Here is a 24,746-nt window from a genome sequence, read left to right on the forward strand (position 1 = left end):
TCCTTACATGTAAGACTTGGGGCCAAACTAATTGTATGCAATGCTGAAGGTAATTTAGACAAAAATTTGTTCTGTAAATAGCAGCCAAGGGGAAACCAAACAGCCTCAAAACTGGGGGGGGAATGGGGAGCGCCCTTTGATTCTCCACTTGGGTCCAGACGATAATTACTCCAAGTCTTCTATTTGTATTTCAGCTGAAACCACTTTTGATGCCAATAGGATCTTGCAATAAATTGAAAGCTGAAAAAAGCCATTTTTGTTGAGACTGTGGCATTCAGATTGGTGTTGCAGTAAGAGAAAAGACAGCCTCTTTGCCCGGACATCTGGGCTGATTGTTCATTGGCCAGGCCAGTCATACTTCATTGACAAGATGTGGCAAAATGAGGATGGGGATGTGAGCATCCCAATGAAACTAATGCACTGTAGTTGGGAAGAGTGTACATTCCAACCTCCAGCTGAATCCATGCCAAATTGTGCATTCTTATGCACATTCATATTGCACAATGCATTTCTTTCCATGTGCAACTGAATGCATTCCTATAATATATGTGCTAATCTGAACTGAGGCCAGAATGTTGCTTTTTGGCAAGATGGGGAGCACTGCTTCTCCACCCACCCCAGAATGCTGCCCATAAGGTAATGTGGCCCCTGGGCAAAAAAAAAAAAACCCTACCCCCACCTCTGTGCCAGTTCCTTGATTTTAGTGCTTTTTGCATTTGTAGAACATAATTGGCTCCCTCACTTTCCCCCCATTCATGGCATTTCCCCTAGAGTAAAAACAACATGCATGCCATAATTGATTTGCTAAAATAGTCTAAAGTCCACCCAGTCCAACATTCTAGCAGCAGCCAAGCAGATGGTCATGGAAGTTGACAAGCCAGACATCCTCTCTTGTTTATGTCCAGCATCTGGCAGTCTAAACATACTGACTGTGAGCGTAGGAAATGCATTCTGCTATCACAGTGAACTACTACATAAAGAGCTATTCTTTGTGATCTTTCAAAGTCGACTAAGATTTTTCAGAGCTCGTGCCTATCGTATCTGGTGGTAACAAATTGAATTAGATAGTTAAGACTTAAGTTAAATAATACAGATGAACAGATGAAGAAAGACATGAACTGAGAATTGGTTCACACATGCAAGGTCATTGACTGATGAGAGGATAGCATTGGTACCATATTTGTGACACTGACATACTATAGATCCAAAAATGTAGGTAGAATGTTCTTATTGCTTTGTATAAAGCACAATTCTTTGCCATAGAATCAGTTTGGACCTGTGTGTTAGCACTGGAATTGACCACTCAGTAAAGGGCATTGATATGTGAACCATCCAAAACACAATGCACACAAAAGTGAAATTCTGGGCATATAAATTTGTAAACGTGGCCAACAAGCGTTGCCTCGCTTAGATTATTGAAAACTGTACATATCAACAGGCAGAGGGCTGGTGCCACACAAAAAAATCTTTCAAACCATTATGACCCGATCTTTAAGCTCAAGAAGAAGAAGAAACCATGGATATGAGGTGTTTTGTTTTGACACAAGTTATTCACACTACTGTGCTGAAGGTTGTGATGCGGACATGTCATTCATTTGAATTGCATCATAGGGAGATTCTTTGCTGCTCTGGGCTGCTGTCTCGTTGACTGTTGTAGGGCTGTAGTATGACAGATTTCCAAAGCTTGCACCATAAGGCTCATGCACGTTGTCTAGTCGTAGAACTGCAAAATAAATGTAGACAGATATTTATAGGGTTCTGAACAATGCTTCCTTTGAATAGAATGTTAAAAAGGTCCTTGAATGATTTATTTTATCTCAGGATGCATCTGACTAAGGAAGTATTTCTACTCTTGCCAGTTGTAGGTGTTGGGATGTGTATGGAATGAAATGTGATTAAACATCAAGCTCCATACACACTTGCTCATGTGTGGATACACCCATGGCTGGAAATGTCATGAGTGAATAATTAATACTGAGGAACAGAATTGGAATTGCTTCAAGACTCTAGAGCGACTCAGCAGCAGTAAATCTCTCTTTTTCTTAGGTGACTAACATTACGGTTTGGGATTTAAGTGTGGCTTGCAAAAGCATTTCCATTTTTAAAAATAGTTTAAAATATAATGTCAGAAGTATGAAAATAAGGCCTTGATCAAAATCATATAGTAGTCAATGGGAGGCTCTCTAATCACTTTGACAGACTGGAGTTTTGCTACAAAATGCAGCTATTATTTTTATCCCACCCATTTCCCATGAGCTCAGAGTGGCATTTTTAGTCTCACAACAATCCAGTGAGATAGGATGGGCAGTAGACAGATAGATACTCTTCAAAGGCTGACCTGTGAGTGCCATAACTGAGCATGGACTCATAAGTGTATTTACCGCTTATACATATCCAGCTATCTAACCACCTCACCACACTGGCCAGGGCATGAAGTTTTCAGTCAGTTATTATGGTGCAAGCAATAACCATCCACTTTCAAAAAATACAACACAAACTTGGCAACTCCTTTCCCATATATTTTCTGTCATGCTCATCTTCCTCAATACAGGTGTTGCTGAAGCACTATATTTTGGCAACTACAAGTCTCCTTCTCCTCTAACCATTATAGGGGCTGCTATACAGGACTTCCTTGCTCAGGCCAAGAAAATGGATGCAAATGAACCTTCTAGCTTTGTAGAACTAATCTATGAGCAGATGTTTCTGCAGCATGTTTTTCCCTTGGTCTACCTTGCCTGTAGAGCTGGCTCAGATGTAACACTGACCCATAGCTTAGTGTGGTGAGAAAATATGACCATCTCTGGCTCATGCACTTCCTCTCCTTCATGTCATCCAGACCTGACACATTCTAGTTAATCGTAACTACAACTGAACAGAGGCAGCCTGTCCAGTTTTGCCACCTGGGGGGAAATGGGAAGATGCTTCCCTCCCCCCTCTGCTGCCTCACTGCTGAAGCCTTTGTTTACCTGGGTCACACAGTGGTGGCTTCCAGTGAGTGATGGCAGCAGGGGTGGGTGGGGCACCCACAGTGGTGCTGTCCAGCAGGATTCTGCCACCTGAGGTGGCTGCCTCAGTCTGCCTCCTGCCAGCCCTGCAGCTGAAATAAGCCAACTTAAACCATAGTTTAAGAGCAACCACAGTTTAGGTTTAAAATGCTAAACCGTGATTAATATAAAACAGAAGTAGTAGGTCCTGACCTTTCATCATAACTTCACTAGGAGGGGAAGGGAAACATGTGAGCCCAAGCCTCTTGCTTGTGATGCTACATGATATAGCATTACAGGTAGATGCTGCACTTCTCATAGAGTGGAAATCCAAAGGAATGGAGGAGAGAAAAATGCCTGATCTTTTCTAGGTGCTAAATCACTGGGGCAACCATCACAAATGCTTTCCTTCCGCCCTGACTAAAAGGCAAGAAAGAAGCAAGATAAGACTACTTTAGAACTGGAATCCACTTCTAATCAATTGATTGAGGTTCAGTGCCTCAAATAAACATGTCAAGATAGCTAAGAGAAAGAACAAATCATTGTTTCTACACCTAGCCCTAAAGGGGCCATTGAGCTTCTCCTGTGCTGTTTAATGTAAGTTAGAAAGCAGAATAAATCCATGTTAAAACTGAATGTTTTAATACAGTTAATATGGGTTTAGCATTCAGTTGTCGAAACAATGCAGGAAATGCAGATACATTTTTTGTGTCATGTGATCAAATATTTGACATTTGAATAGATAGTTTGTTTCTAATGGTTGTTTATTGCACAGGAAACTACCTAAAGCAAGAGCACATTAATTTGGATTTGGGTGTAAACTAAAGTCTTCAGAGACATCTCCTTACAAGAATTTATACTGCTTTCTTTGCTTTGATGTGTCCAGGTTTGTGTTTGCGGAGCAGCTTGTAACAGCATTTTATGGGCAATTCTTTTCTCTGAACATATCATTCCATAGCCTATTGTTACAGAGAAGAGCTATCTGCTTCAGGAATAATGTAGATTGATGCCCATTAAAGACTTCATTCTGACTGCTTTATTGCTGCTCATAATTGGAGAGGGCATAATATCACCAATAATGTGATCCAGGCATAATGTGCCTGGATTTCAGAGGAAAAATGTGGACATTTTAGTGCCACAGTTGTATAGATAATAGAAGGGGGATAACAAACCTAATGAGCAGTGTTTCAAGTTTAGTTCTGAAACATCATGCCAGAGCATTTTTTTCTGGTAGTATTTTATTTTTAAGGAAAATTAAAATGAGTGTATTTTGAGCATGAAATCTGCATTTGGTAAGGGAAGCCAACTGAATTTGTAAATTACATTTTCTGCTTCTGCAGATGTCCTTGCAGTTTGACCACAATAAATGCAGTCATGTAAGCATAATATCATATATGAGAACAGCCTGGCTTCCCTTCAAGCAACACAAACAAATAAAACTCATTTTCCTACACAAATGTGGATAGCTGGGTATTGAACTGCAATGTGTATAAAGTGTTGGTGTTGATATGTTTTCCAGTAGTATGGATTGTGTTTTGCTTTTATTACCTGCTTCCATTGAAGCATGAGTAAAAGCATACGTGCAGAATCATCTGATCCTTTCCTTTCTGCAGTCTATAGTTTGGATGCCATTTTTAGCAGAAGATTCAGTATTTAAGTACCTCCTTTGAAGTCCAGACAATTGGTATGTTCTCAGGATGATCTCTGTGCTATCAAAATCTCAAAGCTATCTCAAAATGATTACAATAAAATGAAATCTGTGTGACCATAATGTCTCAGTTCATTTTGCTGTTTCATTACCTGGATCATTCCTCATGTCATCATAAAGTCGCTGATGTGCAAATGAGTCTGTTTTTCTCTTCCCACACATGAAATACCCCACCAGAGAGATTAATGCACACCCTAGAATTGCTCCTACTATTGCACCAAACACTACAGCTCCATTACTATGGTTTTCTGAAAAACAAAAACAAAATGGATTTTTAAGCAAACATATAACTTTCACAAGCAGCTCTGGAAAATAATCCCTGAATGTTAGGGGTTTGGGAGCAGAGAGAGACTATATAGTCATCCCAAATAATGACTGGCAACTGAGCGAAGGCAAAATGTCTAGATCCCTGATAAGATCTGAACATCCAATCAGAGTTTATGATCCAAAACATTCACTTCTACATATAACTCTAAGTCATTTTAAAGAAACTATTATGAAAACAGTTTATCATATATCATTTATTTATTTATGATATTTTTGTTCTTCCCCACAACTAAAGTTGTGTAGATAGAATTGTCACAATACAACATGAACAATAGAATTGCAGTATGAAACACAGTGCAGGACAGATTAAGGAGTAAAATTAAATGCAAACAAGACTTAATCTGTTTAGTAAGTAATATGATATTCACACATCTGTCTATCTATTCCACTTTTTATACTGAAATTATTTCCTGTCCATCAGAATCAGAAGTATAGGCTTCACCCATTATAGACTTTTTGTGTGAAAAAGAAAATGAATTTATTATATCTGGGTTTGAGGATTGAAGAAAATATTGGTTTATAGAAAGCAAAATTGTTGGGTGCTATCTTGGAGCAGATGTTTTGGATAATTTAGATGAAGAACCAGAAGTTCTCTTTTTTGTTATTTTACACTTTCTTTTTTTCACCGTCTGGTTTGTGTTTTTATTTAAATTACTTTCTTTTATCTTTGATAAAAAGATATTGGAAATTTGATTTTTAACAGTTGTATATTTTCTTTCCAACTTTAATAAAATCTAAATGGAAAAAAGAAGTGTAGGCTGCATAGTTTGGTTACAAACTTTATAGCACATTTTATACCCTGTATTGGTATTTTCTGTTGACATATTCTTTATAGCAGCATTTGGATTGCGGGGGATAGACATTGTCAGAACTCTGAAGACAAGTTGGGAAATTATGAAAGCAATGTTCTTTCTTCAGAACAGGCTGTACAATCTGCACTAAATAAGCTTTTCTTCCCTATAAACAAGGACCACGTGCAAAAATAAAATAGAACCTATGGGTGGTATTCAACTAAATCTTATAAAGACTAGACCTATGAAATTAATGAAGATGACTGTTAGCTCTATTAATTTCAATGAGTCTGCTCTGAGGAGAACTTAGTTGACTATCCTTCCTTGGTGCACTGATGTTCTTCAGAATTAGTTCACTCAGACATAATGCTACATTGAAAAAGATGTTCTTTTATTTCAATTTTACCATTATTAGAATGCATTGGAGGGAAAGAAGAAGAAAAGTCTGTCTATGGCCATGTAAATGTAAACTAGAATCCTGTCAGGTTTTTCTTCTGCAAAATAAATAGCTCAACTTCTGTAACTCCTTTTAAAACTGAGCCAGCTGCAACAGTGGGTCTAATAATATCTATCTACTCTGGGTGGACTATGGTAATGTAGATACTATTATTGAGTGGTGAAATATTCTTGAAAATTAAGGTACCTTTTTGGGGTTCTCTTGCTTCTGCCAACCCATCAGTAAAACTGGAGTACAGACTCGTGGTTTGCAAACTTATCCGTAAAGCTGTTGTAACACTGTTGATCTTAGTACCTGGTGACATGGTTGATGTATTTGACATACTACTGGTAGGATGAACTGTTATGCCATCAATTTGAGTTCCATTAGAAGAGACTATGGTGGTAGAACTGACATTATAGTTGGCTGTGGTAGAGTTGTTCATTGCTTTCTCTGTTGAATTGATATAAGTTGTGACTGAATAGTTTTCAGAGATTGTGAACAGGCCACTGCTGACTGTAGGCATCTCTGAAGGAGCTGATGTTCCATTGATTATTGCAGAAGTCTGATTTGAATCTTTTGTTGTAAGATTCAGCTGATGTGCCGTTGAAGATAGCCAAGTATTAAGGAGTGTCACACTGCTGCTTTGGGTACTGCTTTCCATCACCATATTTTTTGTTGTGTTGTCATCAGTGTCTGTTGGTGATGTAAGAGTTACAGAAGGAGTTCTTCCAGAAGTTACAGATTTATTGGATGATTTATTTATAAATATAGTAGAACTCATGGTTGTGTTATTTAAGCTGCTTGTAGTGGCTGCGATACTTAGCGCATTGACACCAGCATTTCTGGTTGGCTGCAAGTTAGCCAACAGCAAAATGAACATAATTTCTTCTGGGATCATCATTTTCCCTCCACAGGTATGATACTTATTTCTTGATATGATGAACCTGTAAAAAAGTTCAGAGTTTATATTTATCTTTATATTGCATCTTTTTTATGTTAAAAAAGTCACAGAGATTCACTGAATTGAAGATCGAAATTAATAAATATGTACACAAAGGATATCTTGCAGTTCTCATTCTGGTTGTTTCAGTTGTGGTCAAATACTAGGTTTCCCCTTTTATAAACTTGGTGTTTTCATGGATTCACTGGTACGCTATAGACCAAGATATTGCGGGGTATCCCAATCTTCTGTAAAAAGAGTCGATGAATATATGTGGCTTACACTCAGGATCTGACTGACTCCCATATTTGGGGCTAAGAAGGAAACGTTATGCAGGTCTAAACTGCCCAATTACAGTACTCACACAATAACAAGTTTAGGTGTGAGTGGGGAAAGATCAGTGTGTTGTCACTCCCAGTCAGCTGATGCAATTAATGGCAGTATGAAGGACTGGAGTTACCATCACTCTGCTTGTTTCTTGAAAAATTGGAGTCCCAACTACTAAATTCAACACTTGTCTACTGTAATAGCTTTTTCTCAAAACTTTGCAATTTAAGAACACATTTCTCTTTTTCTAGATAGCAGGATGGTTTGGTCTTATAGACAAGGCCTAATAGCTGTCATTATTCTTGAGCTAGACATAGGGTCATCTTATAGGAATGTATTTTTAAAATGTATTGCCTTTCTCATTGTGTATTATCAGAAATTGTTTTCTGTAAGATTGGTTTCTCTTCTCCGAGCTTTCTGATAGCACAGCTAAGGGACAAAAAAATAATAATTTTTTTAAGGAACAAATGTCCTGGTCAGTTTTCAGATCCCATAACTGTCTAAAAGAAACCTCACTTTCCTCAGCTACCTTTCTTGTTTCGGTACATTCTGGTAACTTTTTAAGTTTGGTGATACTGGGGTAAGTCTCTTCAGTGGACAGAACAGATTTGTTAATCACTCAATTTTGTGAATCACACAAAATTGTGTGATTAATGCTTTATTGCATCATTGCATTTCATGAATTATCTTTCCCCTTTTGTGGTCTTGGCAGAATTGTGCTCATAAATTCCCATCAGGCAAATCACCATAGCCCCCCTCCATACATTACTTGTGTGAGGGCTATGCATGTATAGGAGTCCTATTCACTAAAATACACACATGGAGCCTGGATGTTTGCACGGGAAAAACCTACGTTCATAAACTCCCATTGGGAGATGTTTATGCTCAAGACAAGGACCTCAGGGGAAAGAGAACAGCATGATATGAGGAACAGGGGTGAAGGGATCTTGTATCTCCTCTTAGTTAGGCACCATGTCAACTGTACAAATTGGTGCCTGTTTTCAAAATATGTTGCATATGTCACAGGCAACTTCAGTCAAATTTACAAAAAAAAATCACTCTTTTTATTTGCTTGTAAATATTTTGCCCACAAAGCTGAATATAAAATAAAAGCAAATTATTTGCTGCAATTACTTTGTTCAAAATATGGCTGCAATTCTTGTGAAATGAGTCAAAGCAGAAGAGACAAATCATTATTTGGCTGATTCCCCACCCTGCATAAGTGGCGGTATTCAAGATGTAATTAATCTGCTTATCCTGAGTTACAAGCCCTCTGACTGAATGAACAAAAACATTTGTCATACCTTGTGACTGCATTCCCTCTCCCCCCCTCCCCCCCGCCCGCTATAACCGATACTTTAAAGAACCACAGGAAGAACAAATAAAACATCGAGTGAGCTTTTAGCAAGCTCTCAAATATTCCTTTCTCTTCATGGCCATACTTGTTGTTTTCCTTTCTGGCACAACCCGCTCTGCTTTCCATCAATAGCCATTTCATTACTACACAAAGTGAGTTTTGTCATTTTTGTTTTTATTTCACCTTGACTGTAATTTGAAATCCCCACAGGAAATTACCCAAAGTTCACTTAACTAAAGCTTTCATTTACAGGGCATGATGCTGAAATCGCTGTACTTGCAATACAAAAGTCTCTCTCTTTTTTTTTTGTTCCATCCACTATAATTTTCCACTTGGAAAAAGGGGGACTCAAAAAAAGAGAAATAGTTGAGTTTATTTTTAGTTATGTGTTTCCCAGAAATCCTTTCATGTGTAATAATAAACCGGTTTCTTGTTCTTTCGTTTAACATTTCTCGGCATGCGCATGCCCGCAGATATAATAGCACATACACTTAGTGGCAAAAGCTGAAATGCAGGAATCAGCTGATTTGGCTTTTGTCCTTTGCTTCTAATTTGAGTTTTGCCTCTTTCTCTCCAACAAGGTTGTTTACAAAGGGCCACTTTAGCACCCAGTAATAACTTAAACCAAAAAAACTTCTTTTTTAAAGACACTGATGTTTATCATTTCATTTCTCTGTAGCACAAATTCTTTATGAACAGGTGGAACCCTAATTACACCTCGTTCCCACCAATGGCATTCATCATGGGAGGAACCTCCAAGTTCACAGGAAGTGAATCAGTGAATACAGTTACTGGTGAGGAGCAGCAGGAGAGAAGGACTATTGCCTTCACACCATGCTTGCAGCTTGCCAGAAGCATCAGATTAGCCAATGTAGGAAGCAGACTGCTAGGAGGACTTTTGGGTTAATCCACCAGGACTTCCCTTGTAGTCTTATGGGATCTTGCTAGGCTACTTTTTAGTAGTGATTTAGTGTGATTACAACTCCAATGCTTCATGTATTTGCCCAGTTTACTGCTTCTCCAAGTTCTCTCTCCCTTTTGTTTAAAAGAGGGGTGGTGGTGATGGCTGTTGTAGTTATTATGAGATATGACTTCTCAACTGCTGTAGTATAATTTATTCTTCAGCATATTCAAATATATAGCATTGTATCCAATTAACTTTTACTCAGATTACGCCCATTGAAATTAATAGCCATGGCTAATTTGGGCCCATTAATTTCAATGTAAGATTAATTGAATTCAGCCCATATACTGTATTTTTCCATGTATAAGATGCCCAAATGTATAAGACAACCCCCCTTTTTAGCCCACAATTATGAAATCGAGTTGTTTAGCTTTTGGGGGGTGGGGGGGTCATTTCCGCCAATCACTCACCTGCCTGCCTGCTACTGCCAATCGCTTGCCACAGTCACTGCCAATCGCACACCTCACTGCAGCTGCCAATTGTCTGCCCGCTCACCGCCACCAACAGCCCACCCACCCACTTGCTGCAGCCACCAAGAAGAAGAAGAAGAAGAAGAAGAAGAGTTTGGATTTGATATCCCGCCTTTCACTCCCTTTAAGGAGTCTCAAAGCGGCTCACAATCTCCTTTCCCTTCCTCCCCCACAACAAACACTCTGTGAGGTGAGTGGGGCTGAGAGACTTCAAAGACGTGTGACTAGCCCAAGGTCACCCAGCAGCTGCATCTGGAGGAGCGGAGACGCGAACCCAGTTCCCCAGATTATGAGACTACCGCTCTTAACCACTACACCACACTGGCTCTCAAACGCCTACCCACCTCACCACAGCCGCCAATCACCTGCTCAGTTTCCGCAGCCACAGCCAATCGCCAGCAGGCCTTGCCACAGCCACCAATCACCTGCCCAATCGCCACTGCCAGTCTCCTGCTTGCTGCTGCCATTAATCGCACATCCGCCCTCTGCATTCACTATCCGTGTATAAGACAACAGCCAATTTTTGCCTTATTTTTTTTTTAGCAAAAAGCATCTCCTTATACACAGAAAAATATGGTATTTCACATTTGCCCTGATTTTTTACTTTCCTGCTGAAATATTCCCACCTTGAAAATGATGGACCTGCATTTAGGCAGCCTAAGTTGTGTGCAGGTTTTCAGCCCTAGTTTGGATTAAATTTATGTTAATATAATATGCATGGATCTCATGTCCAATAAAGACTGTTAATATCTCTCTACCCCCATTTATTTAATTGGTCTTCCTTTATCTTTAAGGCTTACACTGGATTACAACAGTAAAAATACGCATAATACATGTCAATTAAAAAACAACACAAATCAAAATGCACTAAAAGATATTTTTAAGTTAAGAAATTAAGACTAACCCTCACTATAGTCAGCTTTGGGCTTTGATGAATCTCATAGGAAGAACATTCCAAAGTTCTGGGTGTCACTGTGGAATCTGATCTATGTGTCCTTGCTTCAGTGAGCATGAATAGGGACTATGCAAGGGAAAATTCAAAGCAGATGTAAATGATGAGACATTGAGGAAAATATTGATTCTCATGAATTCAAATAAGGCATATGCCAATTAGAGTTTTGATTTATGAGAGCCAGTCATAATCATATATCTCCTCCCTCCCTCCCTCCCTCCCTCCCTCCCTCCCTCTCTCTCTCTCTCTCTCTCTTTGGTTGTGTGTGTCAGTTAAGGCACACCCATACCCAAGCAGACTACAAGGTCATGTAAACTACAAGGCAAATAGCAACTGCAAATAGTTTAGAGTCCTATTATCCTTGCAGGGTATACTTTATACACAGTAAGACTTCACTTAGCTTTGCAATAGCAAAATCACATGTGTGACGGTCATAAGATCCCTTCACATGATACTTCTTTGATGGGGCATCATGTAATTGATAGGATTGCATTCTGCCTCTAGCCTTGCCCTGATAATTCCATAATCTCATTGGCCCTGGCCCTGCTATCCACATATTAAGATGAGATGCAGAAACCTACGCAAGTGGACTCCTATGCCCTGGAATGCTGCTAACACTTGCGCACTGGCAGAGCTGTGCATTATCAGGGGTGTGGTGAGAGGTGTGGCCAGGCAGCCCCTTTAAGCACATGATGCCTCTGTAAAGAGAAATTTCTCTGGGTATCTTTCCTCCATCTGAATGACTTTGGGCATGGTGAAAAGAGAGGAGGCGCTTCCTGCCTCTGCAACACTCTTTCGTCTTTGGCATGACACTTTCACACTTCCTGCCCTTACATTGTAAACTTACATATCTCCTGGGCATAGAGGTGAATTTTTCAATCGTTAAGCTATTGTAGAAGGAGAAAGTGGGAGGCATTCACTCTTCTTGTACCTAATGCACCTCATTCAGATTCATAGCCACCAATGATTTTTGTATTAAAGCAGGCATGTCCAAAGTTTGTTTCGGGGGCCTAATTTGGCTCGTCGGTTGGTTCAATTTGGCCACTGTGGCTCAACAACTTCAATCCTAAAAAAATGGTCAACAGCTTTGCTTGGCCCTCACAGCCCTTCACTTCATCAAATCTGGCCCTCTTTGAAAAAAGTTTGGACACCACTGTATTAAGGTATAATGTCTGTGAACCAGCAGCCCTGCTCTCCACAGTCTCCCGCTCCCCTGAGCCAGCCCCAAACCACAATGTTAAAAGCTGTTTTAAATTTTAAACATCATCTGTAGTTTGGTAATGGTGGGGTTGCCATGTCGAAAACACACTGGTGCAGCTATCATGCCTGCTGTACTTCTTCTAGTATCATTATTCATAAAGGGTAATAATAAGCATGAAATAAAGTAAGTTAATGACCTTCGTACTTATATTGCGTCTACATATTGTCTTATATACCTTGGTATTAGGAATGGGTGAATATGTCAATGTCAGTTCCTCATTTGTCCAATCTTAAATTCAGTCCTCTAGATTTCCACACCAGTTTATGATTTTTTATATGAAATTAATGGCCCCGTGAAAATTCATCGGTTGCAATGTAAACTTCTAATATGCACATTGTAATGCAGGTTTCTCTAGTCCAAAGCATTATTATTTGTTAATTTCACTACTATATGAATCTTTATGCATGTGCTATTTTAGTGTATGCATTTTGCACATATTACTTGACTTTGAGGGCCACATTGCAAAATTCAGAGAAGCGAACATTTCAAAGCTTCAATTTCTGTATTGCCCAGAAAGTGCAAACTAGGTAGCTTCACCTTTAAATGTGAACTTAATTTAATTTATTGCCCCATCCCTACTTAGTATGTTCTAGTGATATCATTTAGCATATGTCTTGTAAAGGCTAAAATGCTACTTGACCATAATTGTTTGAAGACGTTTTTTTTAAAAAAATCCAGTGCTAATCTCACTTTTTCTACCCCATCATTAATTCTCGTTTGTGGGGCAGAGGGAGGTGTTTTTCCAGATAGTTTCCCCTATCTGCTTAAATAGGAAAACTCCAATAATCCAGTATTTCCTTCCTGAGTACAGGTGCATCTTAGCCAGTGTATACATTCATAGACAACTACAGAGAAGTGTTGTCTTCTACATACATTCTCAGCAAGTAACTGCACATGTTAAAGATGAAATACTAACTTTGAAACTTTCAGAAACAACAGCAGACATTATAATGTTACTGAACAGTAAAAGGTCATTTGGGGTAGTGTTTATATACAGTTAACACATGCTAGAGTTTATCACTTTGAGAAATACTGTCATTTAAATTGCTTGAGACATGCCTCCTCTTGCCCACTGCTTAGAAGTGAAGGAGAGGGGGAGACGTTGCAAGCAGAATGTAAGTTAAACGCAACTAAGAACATATCTTCAGATCTGTGCCAAGCCAGGGCATTACCTGGCTGATACAGCTGTTAATTTCTAACCGGGATCACTTACAGACAGAGATATTTTTGAAGAGTTAATGCAAGAGACTAGAAAGATTACTTGGGAAAAACCATTAACTAAAAGCCACTTACCTTTTCAGCTCAGCAGTAATATTTAGGAAGTTGTTGAAAAAACTCTCCCCCTACTTGGAGTGCAATAAGACTAGTCTGCTGAAAACTGTGAAACGCAGGTAATGTAAACGTGTCAGTGTTGTGGTGGTCAGGAATGCACAGTAGAAATGAAATTAGGTGGGGCTGCATTTCTCTGAGTGTAATAGAGCACCTGAGAACCAGAATGACCTGCTTCTCAGCTGTCTTGTTGAGACATAGCATTAGAGAGATCATAGAATTCGGAGCTTTCAGGATCAAGTGAACAGGTCATTTTGTTGCTCCGGGAAAGACTACCAGGGGCTGCTTAAAGATGAACGGTTTTTAGAAGTTCAGCATTTAGGTTTTTAAAAATATACATTCAATGAACCGTCATTATTTTATAGGAGGCTTGTAGCAATTTTGGAGGGAACTTTATTGCTACTCAAAATGTGCCCCAAAGCTGAAGTCCCGAGAGATGTGAGTCAACATACTTTCTCTTCTTAAAGGGAAGGAATGAATACAGTACTAAAGTATTTGGAACAACAAAAAAAGTGTTGCCAGCTAACTTCCTAGTGGCATATATCAGCTTCTGATTTAAAGGGCACTGTCATTAAATATTCTTATCTGCATTTTGTAAGCAGAATGAGAAACTCATTTTCTAGTCTTCTGTAATGCTAATTAATAGGTGAATTGAAAGAAAGAAAGAAAGAAAGAAAGAAAGAAAGAAAGAAAGAAAGATCAGTTTTTCACTTTATACTACTGCACTAGCCTGGAGGTATACTTTATGGCAACAGTATGGCATTTTACTTGTTGCCTTGTAACCTGCTCAGGGAACATGTCGATGGGCAGCCCTATAAATCTGCTAAGAAAACAAATACATAAAACTTTTAAGTACATTAAATTGTAATCTGTAATCGTGGGGTAAAAGTTTTATTTTTAATCCATTGACCCTGAATCCCTGTCAAAATCCCCTCTTCTAGACAATAATTAATAGTTCACGGCCCCTGTCCTCTTTTGCATATAATCACCCTTTGTGGTGGTTGTATTAACTCTTGTGGTTCTTGTATTAATTTACAAGGCCCGTAACAACTTGGGTCCAAGATACTTCAGGAACTGCCTGTTCTCTTATTTTATTTTATTTTATTATTTTATTTTATTTTAATAAATTTTATTTTATTTATGTCACCCTTCATCCAAGGATCATAGAGTGGTTTACAGTATATAAACACAATATATATATATAATAATAACAGACAAAACAATATCCTCACCCTATAGATTGATTAATTAGCCAAAGGCCTAGGAGAAGGTTTTCTCCTGGCACCTAAACACATGTAATGAAAGATTTAATGTAATGTGGATTTGAAGAAAATGCCATAAAAACCCAGAAGCATGTAAGTAAGGATGTAGGTGGTAAGTATCTTCCTACCCAACCCTTCTTCTCCTGTCTCCTTGGGCTTCCCCTCCTCAGCGCTGCTTCCAAGACTCTCCAGAGGGTCAGGGGACTCTCTTGAATGTGGTGGGCTGCAGCAAGGAAGGCTGTGGTAGGGGAGGAGATCATCCAAGCTGGGGCTGAGGCACCTTCCGTGAGCAGAACCCAGCCTGAATGCCAAAGCACACTCAAGTTCAAAGGGTCACTTGGAGGCAGGGCTTGTAGACAGGGCTGCAAGCGGGAATAGGAAGCAGAATGGCCACCTCCTGCTAACCCTTGATCAATCTATAAATATATCTGATCAGATGTAGCTCCCAGAAACAATACATCTATTTCTTGTGTGAAGTGGGTCTACATTGTGCCAGGTAACATACTGATCTCACCAAAGTTCTGGCCTTTGGGTCTGGTCTTTGTTCTGCTAATATTTTGAGACAACATCTCCTGTGCCATTATATCAAAAAGAGGGGTGTCAATTGCTTTGTTTCTAACCTGCAGTTCTTGAAAGCTTTAAGAGTACTTCAAATAATTCCTCAGTGCTTTTGTTGGTGAGAAATCCATGCAGGCATTCTCCCATGGCCATCTGAAGTGCTATTAAAGGCAACAGGGTGTTGCATGAGTGCAGGGACTTCCATGGGCACAGCCTTTTCCAAGATCAAGACCTTTATTTCTTAAAATGGAATGTTGTTCACTACAAACAGTAACGTTGTGGAGGTCTCACTGCACAGCTTAATGGAATTGTCTCCTATTTCCTTCCTGGCTGGTAGACCTAGACTCCTGACAGGAAGCATAATTCAGGTCTACCTGTTATATTTAATGAACAGTAGATCAGAGAGCATTGTCCTAGAGTGGAGATCACAGCTGCTGCACACATCCTCTGGCCCTGTTCTTGCCATGCTGCCCAGAGCTAAGCTATGGATTTCTTAACATTACATACCTCAGACAAACCATGAGTAGTAAATCAAGAAAAAACCTAGGTTGCAGCTTAGCTACAAACCATGAGCCTGGGTTGGGACATCATGCTAAGCCAAACCATAGCTTAGTCCTGTTTAGTGCAATAGCCACAGAACCAGGGGAGTGCCCAGTGCCTGCTATCTTCACTCCAGGGAACTGCATGGTTCATGCTAGGCCATGATTTAGCTGAGTGTTAGATGTGAGCTGGGTCTTTCTGTCGCCTAATCCCTGCAAAGATAGGGAATGTATTCTCGGTCTGTAGCCCAGAGATTCTGTAGGGTGGAGTAAGGGGTTGTATTGGAGAAAAGCTCATAGATGTAGCTTCATGCCTGATTAGGTTTCATTTTGTCCTAAAACTCTTAAGTCTTGACAAATGACAGCTGTTGGCTGTGTGTGAGAGAGAGGGGGGGGGAGAGGGAGAGGGAGAGAAAGAGAGAGAGAGTGCGTGCCAGTCTGGATGTTTCTCATCTAGGTGTAAGCATTACACATTAGAGAAGCAATGGGGAATCTCAGGCCTGGAAGCAAAATGCTGTCCTTCAGAGCTTTCTATCTAACCCTGGCAAATCTCTCCAAGTCACAGGCCTTACTGTCCCTGCTTCCCATCCGTAGCAGCCTACTGCTAGGTCCAAGGTCCTGTCACCCCCTGCAATAAAATATTTGAGGAGACGGGAGCCCCATTCAAATAGTGTCTGTGTGCTGCATCTTGTGTAAGGCGGGGCTTACTAGGGGGCATCAAATATTTTATTCAAGTTTATTCAAGTTTTATTCAAGTTCCCATCCAGGCATCCCCCCCACAACTGAAATGTGTTTTAATGCTTCATGCTTGTCTGAATGGAGAATAGTAAAGGTGTGGGTGTGTGGAAACTAGCCTGCTGCACAAAAGTAAAATTAACATGGTCGCTTTGCTCATTTTTGCCTCCAGCCCCACACATCGCTGGCATTCAACCCTCAGAAGGTTGTCCAGAAAGAAATGTGGCCCTCAGGGTGAAGTCATTTCCCTGCATTAGGGTATACAGTGGTACCTCGAGTTAAGAACTTAATTCGTTCTGGAGGTCCGTTCTTAACCTGAAACTGTTCTTAACCTGAGGTACCACTTTAGCTAATGGGGCCTCCCACTGCCGCTGCACCGCCACCACACAATTTCTGTTCTCATCCTGAAGCAAAGTTCTTAACGCAAGGTACTATTTCTAGCTTAGCAGAGTCTGTAACCTGAAGCGTCTGTAACCCGAGGCACCACTGTAATTGGGTGTTACCCATTAAGCTAATTCTTTCAATGCCATTGGGGTTCTTTGGAACTATTGCATTTCTAAACTAAAAAAATGAGTTAGCTTTGCAGAAGCTTTTGAATTTCTGGAGTGCAGAAGGTTTCCATTTTTTGAAAATGATACCCAGCACTAATTGGCTAGAAAGAGAAGATTCACTCTTCTTCATAATTTTCAGCTGCAGCAGAAAGAGGAGCTAGAGGGCCAGTGAAACTGGACAAATCACAGTGCTATAGTTGGTGTCCTAGTCAACTTAATCACACTGCACTTTAAAGGCAATTCAATGAGCAATTCATTGAGCTCGGTGGTCATTTGATTTTAATGTTAACATGCAATTCATGGCTTTCACAGCTACAGTGTTCTTAGAGTTTTGGAAGAGGCGAAGGGCTGTGCTAACCTATGACTGGGATCTTATAGACTGGGAAGATGAAGAGGTAAGATTCATAAAAAGTACATTACAACAGCAGTTTTGATGTCTACATTCAGGGTGCCAGAGTTTTTGAAGTTTTGCATGTGATGTTAGTATATTGTGTGAGTGCTGAGTTTGCCTTGATTTCACCCGCCTATGCACATACACCCAAATATGTGTGGGCACAATATGGGCACTCCATTTTCAGGGTACCAGATCATACATACAGTATCTGGTATGGATCTGAGTGACGTGCAGCTTTTCATGTGTGGAGGTCAGGGATGTGGCTGCTGATATAGGGCCCAGCGATCCCCAACAAATAAATATCTAAAAGGGACATAATGTGTGAAAACAGAATTTTAAAATAGGACTACGAATAAGACACTCAGCTGGCACTGATATCACATTGCTTGTCAAATAGCAGTTTTAAAGATATCTATCTTCGGGGTTTTCCCAGAGCAGCTTAGTGTTAAACTTCCATAATACTTTATGAAGTGATATATAAAGTATATGGAGCATATCAACAAGAAGGGAAGTATTAAAATTTTTCATCGTTGTGCCATATGTATACATGCCAACCACTTCAGGCATGAACTGAAATAAATGTTTGTAATTGCAGGAAGAGCTTCGCCCCCAATTTGAAGCAAAATATTCTCAAGTGGAACGAGTGAATCCTATAACAGGGAAGCCTGAACCTTTTCAACCCTTCCCTGATAAACTTAGTCGACTGATGGTGTCTGTGTCAGGAATATTCTTCATGGTAAAGTCACTAAAAAATATTGGACATTTTGTAAAGGAATTACGGGCTATTTCCTATCAGCCTAAATTGTTTATAGTTCTTCTCAGATTCAGAGGTAATTCATTATATAGTAGAGTAAAATAAGGAAATGCGGGTCATTGTCTGCAATTTAGTCCCAGGGCTAAATACCGTATTTTTTGCACCATAACACTCACTTTTTTCCTCCTAAAAAGTAAGGGGAAATGTCTGTGCGTGTTATGGAGGGAATGCCTACGGGTGCCATGCCTACGGATTTTCCTCCTATAAAAACTACGTGCGTGTTATGGTCGGGTGCGTGTTATAGAGCGAAAAATACGGTAATTATTTTAACTGAAAAATAAACAAGCAACTCAGTCTTGAAAGAAATGTGATGATTTCATAGTATTTACAAGCCTGTAATTCTGTGGAATCTTTTCCCAGCCAATGCCTATTTTTGGTATAAATATTCTTAATTTTATCTGTTTGCAGATTTCGTTAGTCCTCACCGCAGTGTTTGCAGTTGTAGTCTATCGCCTTGTGGCTATGGAGCAGTTTGCCTCTTTCCAGTGGTATTTCATTAAAAAGTATTGGCAGTTTGCGACATCAGGCACAGGAGTCTGCATCAACTTTATGATCATCATGTCTCTTAATGTTGTAAGTTCCCAATCTTTATTCATAAGTGAAGGGTCGTCTCAGTATATACAAAATGAATTAAAATGTAGAATTGGTATACCATTTGTTCCTTGTGTAGGGCAGCAGCCGGGGGGGGGGAGTGGTGGGATAGCATTGCTTCTTTGGCTTCCCTGTTGGGGGGCTAGGTGATGGGAAGGTTGGTGTGGTACAGGTGCAGTGGTAGAGTCAATCCAACACTCACCATGCCACACTTGTCTGACTTCTCTGCTGCCTTGACCCTCTCCCTTCCGGTAACCAGCAGCAACCTCTGCTTGGGGAAGTCAGTTAAACAACACTGTCCCCAACCAGCTCTAACCCTCTGGCCGTTAGTGGGCAGCACCTTCAATTAAACAACCCAATCTAATAAAAACTAACTTCAATTAAAGCAATTCTAGTAAGCTAAAATTGTAAACAAGTGGTCCAGTTTGCCAGTTTCTGGGACTCCTTCATTTTGTTTCCACTGCAACTCTGAAAACTAATTATAGTATGAACTTGGCTTTGGCCTTATAACCAATCACATTAGCAAATATAACTAGATATGAAGCTTCTCCTTACGCAGCCTGCCTCCAGATAAAGTGTATATCGAGCAAAGCATATCTCCCTTAATTTTGATATTACTTTCCCTAATGTATTTTGTGTGCTGTTTTCACTCATATATGCACTCTATGAACACTTCGCTTTAGTGTATCCATTTTTGTACACATTACTTGGCTTTGAGACTTGCATTGCAAAATTCGAGGTTTTGTATTTCTGTTCGCATATTAGGTTATTTGCCTTTAAATGTTAACTGAGTCAAATTTCTCTGCTATCCCTGTTCAGTGCTGAGGCAAACTGATTAGACTTTAGGCTTCCAAGTATCTGATTCTGAGGTGTTCTCTTCAAAACGCCCTTCTGGCAAATGTCTGCCATGACAATATTTCTCAGTATCATTGCACAGGAACTAAGGAGATGAGGATCATACTGAGAAACAGGCTTTTGAAACATTATGCTAACCATTATTCATGTTGTTTGAAGTTCCGTATCAGGATCAAGGCAAGTATAGGCATGTTAACAAAGAAAGAAAGTCAAAGCTCTTACAAATATGGAGACACTCCAGGAAATAAATATTTGATTTAAATCTGGCCGTGCCCTAAGGCAAATGCTCGTGTAAGAAGAATGGGTGTGGATATACCTTTCATGACTATATACGTCCCTGAGCTGACGCATATAAAACTAGAAATTCTAGTCTAGGAACTTATTGACTTTGTTTGGATAAGCGTGACACACATAGTACTTTAATTAAATATTCAACACCATAATAATATATTTGATACTACTTAACAGAATATCTGGCTAGGGCACACTGATTTTGAGGAGAATAGTTGTAATCATCGTAGCCTGATCTAGCTAAAGTTTACTGTTTAACACCCCAATAATATTTCTGATTTTATTTAACAGAATATCAGGCTGGGACACATGGATTTTGAGCACGACAATACTAAATACAGTGTCTTCAATGCATTTAAAGTTAGCCATGATTTTGTCCTGTGAAAATCTTAGAGAACTAAGTCGCTTCTTCCATTTTATTTGGCAAGTCTTTGATGAAGGAGCTCCAGAGCAGACAAAAAAGTTATTTCAAAGAACTAGAAACAATCACCCACAAGCACATCACATATACATTTACCATTATTCAATGGAAAACATGTTTGACAGTGTAATTCAATACAAGTCTACATGAATGTTAGTTCCACTGAGTTCAGTGAGGTTTACTATCAAGTTCGAAAGCACCCCCGGGTGCAAGTAGATAAATAGGGACCGCTTACTGGCGGGAAGGTAAACGGCGTTTCCGTGTGCTGCGCTGGCTCGCCAGATGCAGCTTTGTCACACTGGCCACGTGACCCGGAAGTGTCTCTGGACAGCGCTGGCCCCCGGCCTCTTGAGTGAGATGGGCGCACAACCCCAGAGTCTGTCAAGACTGGCCCGTACGGGCAGGGGTACCTTTACCTTTACCTTTTTAAGTAGGCACAATACTGAAGCTGAATGTACTATGTAGCTAGACTTGTATATTGTATTTTAAGCATCTTCATAAATAGCACTCAAAGTGCAGATTCATTTTAACTCTATCCCTAGAGGTGAGTTTGTTACATTAGCACTCTGCACTGGATGCAACTGAGTCCTGAACTGAATCAGGCTGGTTTGGGGAGAATCTGGTTGTTGGCTGAGCTGGGTTAAGATAGCCCTAGCTCAAGACAGGTCAGGTAAAAGGCCCAGATCCAGGGCTGTCAGAGGGGTAGAGCATAGGAAGCAGGGGCAGGCTTGACTGAGATAGGGGGGGGCTACAAAAAGGGGAGACCTACCAGGCAACTGTGTGTTCCTGCAAGAAGGTAGGGGTGGGTGGATGAATACCTTTCCTGCCTGACTTCTTCATTCCAGCAGGCCCCTCCTTTTCCTGTCCCCTGAATCAGCACCACACAAGAGGATTTGATCCTATTAAGTGTTGGTTGGGAAGCTGCCCACAAAAGAATTTGTCAGATTCACATCAATTGATTTCACATGAAAAGTGAATTAGTTAGTTTCCCATGCAAACCAAAATTCAATCTCCCCCCCCCCCCGCTTAGTATGCATCTATGCATGCACACACACCTGTGGTATATTTTTCTCGAAGTCTTTCCAGAACTCATTGCTAGAACACTTTTATTCTCTTCTTATTTCTTTTCCAGGTATATGAAAAAGTTGCCTATCTCTTAACAGATTTAGGTGAGTGATTTGCACTGATGAATGTTTCCATACTTGTGTTAGTATCTGATAAAGTGTCTAACGACACAGATAATGTAACATATGCAATTACAAGCTATCGATATCTGGTGTGCCTGAAAGAGGAGAAGGCACGTAGGGGTTGACATGACAAAAGTGTATAAAATTTTGTGATGTGTGGAGAAAGTGCCCATGAGCTTCCCCAAGAACCTGGTTAACTACTGTGAAAACAGAATGCTGGACTCCAGCTACAAACGCCTTTGCTTTGATCTAGCACCTAAGATTGGTTAAGGTCAAGCTGAATGTGTACAAAGTAGAATTCTCCCTTAAGTTGTTCCTTTAAGTTGTTCTCATCTTCCTTCAAAAGCGCTTTGCTTTGGTGCCATAGGGAAAGGAAAAAGAGGGAGAATATAATTCATGTCTTACAGGGCCCTCTCATTCCTATTAAGCTGAAAAATCCATTTGACATCAACTTGCATATGACAATTATTATTTAATTGTAATATATCTTTTTGTACCAAATAAGACCATTGGTCCTTCTGCCTTATTACTGTCAACAATGACTAGAGTTGTTGGGGGTTGAGTTTAGACTCTTCTGCATACAAAGCAGATGCACTACTACTGAACTTTTGGAAGCTTTTGGAAGTCTCAAAAAGTCAAATTTCCCTCTCCATTTTGAAGAGGCCGATTTTGAAAATGGGGTGTTGATATTTGGGTTGATTTGGGGGGGGGTGAGAGAGAAACTGCTAATACGTTTTTGGAAGGGGGTTGTGGTTAGTTTACTTCATAGGATGAGTGTTGGGTTGGTTTTCGTTTCCTTTGTAATTTTTTACACTTTAAACAGACATTCAGTGTGGTGGCAACGCTCTCCTGCTGTAGCCTTCTTCCAGTGCCAGCATCCCATGGAAACAACAGCAACAACATTTCAATGAAAAGAACTTGGTACATAAAGGCTGCATATATTGCATCTGTTTAAAGGGACTTAAAAATATTATTTGCAAAACAGCAGCACACAATCCCAGCCTAGCCATGACCTCAACAAAAATTGCCCTCCATACAGCAATTATCATTAGTTTAAAAAAAGAAAACTCCAATTAGTAGCCAGTGTTATTAGTTGGCTGTATTGGAACCACCACGCTCATAGCAAATACACTGAGGAAAGGGATAGTTGCCTTTTTTGTAATATTTTAATATAAACGTTTATCTTGTTCAGAGCAAATGTAAATAGTTGTGTTTTTTTACAACTAAAAATAATCTTTAAACAGTGCATTTCAAATGTACTGTCCCAGACAGCTTTATGTGTATATGGCAATCTAGATCTTACCTGCTAAAAGTTAGAAATGTTTATTTCCAGACTAATGTCTATTGTGAATTCTGTTGCATTTTTTTAATAGAACACCCTAGAACTGACTCAGAATGGGAAAATAGTTTTGCCTTGAAAATGTTCCTCTTCCAGTTTGTCAACTTAAACAGCTCCATTTTCTACATTGCCTTTTTCCTTGGAAGGTATGTATATCTGAAATGAGTTGAGAAAAGCATGTAAGAAACTCCCAGAACAAAATAACATTATATTTTAAAATCTATTGTTAATAGATGTCATTTCTGATTTAAAGTGCATCCCAGTTTTTTAAGGAGTGCTTCACCAATCACTTACATGGAGGGGAAAGGTGTATGTATTGTAAACCAATATGTGTGAGGAGTTTACACATGTGTATTCCAATAGTTTCGGGAAATGGGGATGAACTAATTCAGATAATTTTGGTTATCAGGAAAAGAGTGCTTAGGTGTGTTTACTGAAGTGGAAGCTTCCCCCTCCATTTTTATCTGGAGGGAAACTGCCAGTTGTGGAGGTGGCATCTGCTGGAGCAGAGTTCCATTTATCATTTCCCCTCAAAATGCACTTCTACCACAATGAGGCAACATTCACACTATACATTCAGTGCACTTTGGAGAGTCATAGCCTCGCCCCTCAAAATTCTAGGAGCTGAGATTTGCTTGAAGTGCCGAGAGTTGTTAGGAGATCCCATTTCCCTACACAGAGTTGCAATTCCCAGAGTGATGTAACAATAGGTTCACAATTAGTACTAAAAAGGAGATACACTTTTCCTTTTCCAACATGCATCAAAACAAAAAGTGAGATAAGTAATAAGGATTTACTTTGGTTTAGCTTTAACTTTAATTTTTCAGTAAAAATGTGTGAGAGTCAAATATTTTCATTCTTTCTGAATTCAGCTGACAAACCGAAATCTCATTTTACAGGTTTGCTGGACGTCCTGGAAAGTATAACAAACTTTTTAACAGATGGCGACTGGAAGAAGTAAGGATAAATTTTACTTGCACCAATGTAAAATCACTGTCTGTCTGTCTGTCTGTCTGTCTGTCTGTCTCTCTCTCTCTTTCTTTCTCTCTCCCTCTGTGTGTGTGTGTATACAAACACACATTCCTTTGCTCATGGACCAAATTACTGTTGTCTGAAATGGTCAACCTCTTATTCTGTTTCTTTTTTAAAGTATTTAAACTATTTTTGTATGATATGAAAACGAATCGTCTTTTGAAAATTTTCCTTTAAAATGGTTGTGAATTTTCAGGAATTAAAGTATGTTCTGGAATAGCTTAAACACCAAATTTTCTTTGTAAGTGTGTGTTTGTGCTTTAGGGTACTAGCTTCATCAGGTCAACCAAAATGTTACAGAAGCATGTGCAATGTGCAATCTTTCAAG

At 39.6% G+C, this 24,746-nt stretch overlaps 2 protein-coding genes across 4 annotated transcripts in view; one reads left to right on the forward strand and one right to left on the reverse strand.

Moving 5' to 3' along the window:
• ANO3 (anoctamin 3) overlaps window positions 1-24,746 on the forward strand; it is a 160,536-nt gene that overhangs the window by 123,467 nt on the left and 12,323 nt on the right. For all 3 annotated transcript variants that reach the window (XM_053389410.1, XM_053389420.1, XM_053389431.1), the window contains 6 exons: window positions 17,807-17,889; window positions 18,484-18,624; window positions 19,111-19,275; window positions 21,993-22,029; window positions 23,421-23,532; window positions 24,286-24,343. In XM_053389410.1, coding sequence (XP_053245385.1) covers window positions 17,807-17,889; window positions 18,484-18,624; window positions 19,111-19,275; window positions 21,993-22,029; window positions 23,421-23,532; window positions 24,286-24,343 — 596 coding nt within the window. The remainder of the gene's footprint in view (window positions 1-17,806; window positions 17,890-18,483; window positions 18,625-19,110; window positions 19,276-21,992; window positions 22,030-23,420; window positions 23,533-24,285; window positions 24,344-24,746) is intronic.
• Window positions 681-14,090, reverse strand: MUC15 (mucin 15, cell surface associated). The gene is made up of 4 exons (XM_053389456.1): window positions 13,814-14,090; window positions 6,454-7,193; window positions 4,785-4,940; window positions 681-1,723 (listed from the first exon to the last, which is right to left on the reverse strand). Exons 2-4 carry the CDS (start codon window positions 7,148-7,150, stop codon window positions 1,557-1,559), a joined length of 1,020 nt encoding a protein of 339 aa, XP_053245431.1. The 5' UTR covers window positions 7,151-7,193; window positions 13,814-14,090; the 3' UTR covers window positions 681-1,556.

This window comes from Podarcis raffonei, chromosome 1 (genome assembly GCF_027172205.1).
Source record: "Podarcis raffonei isolate rPodRaf1 chromosome 1, rPodRaf1.pri, whole genome shotgun sequence".
Taxonomy (NCBI): Eukaryota; Metazoa; Chordata; class Lepidosauria; order Squamata; family Lacertidae; genus Podarcis; species Podarcis raffonei.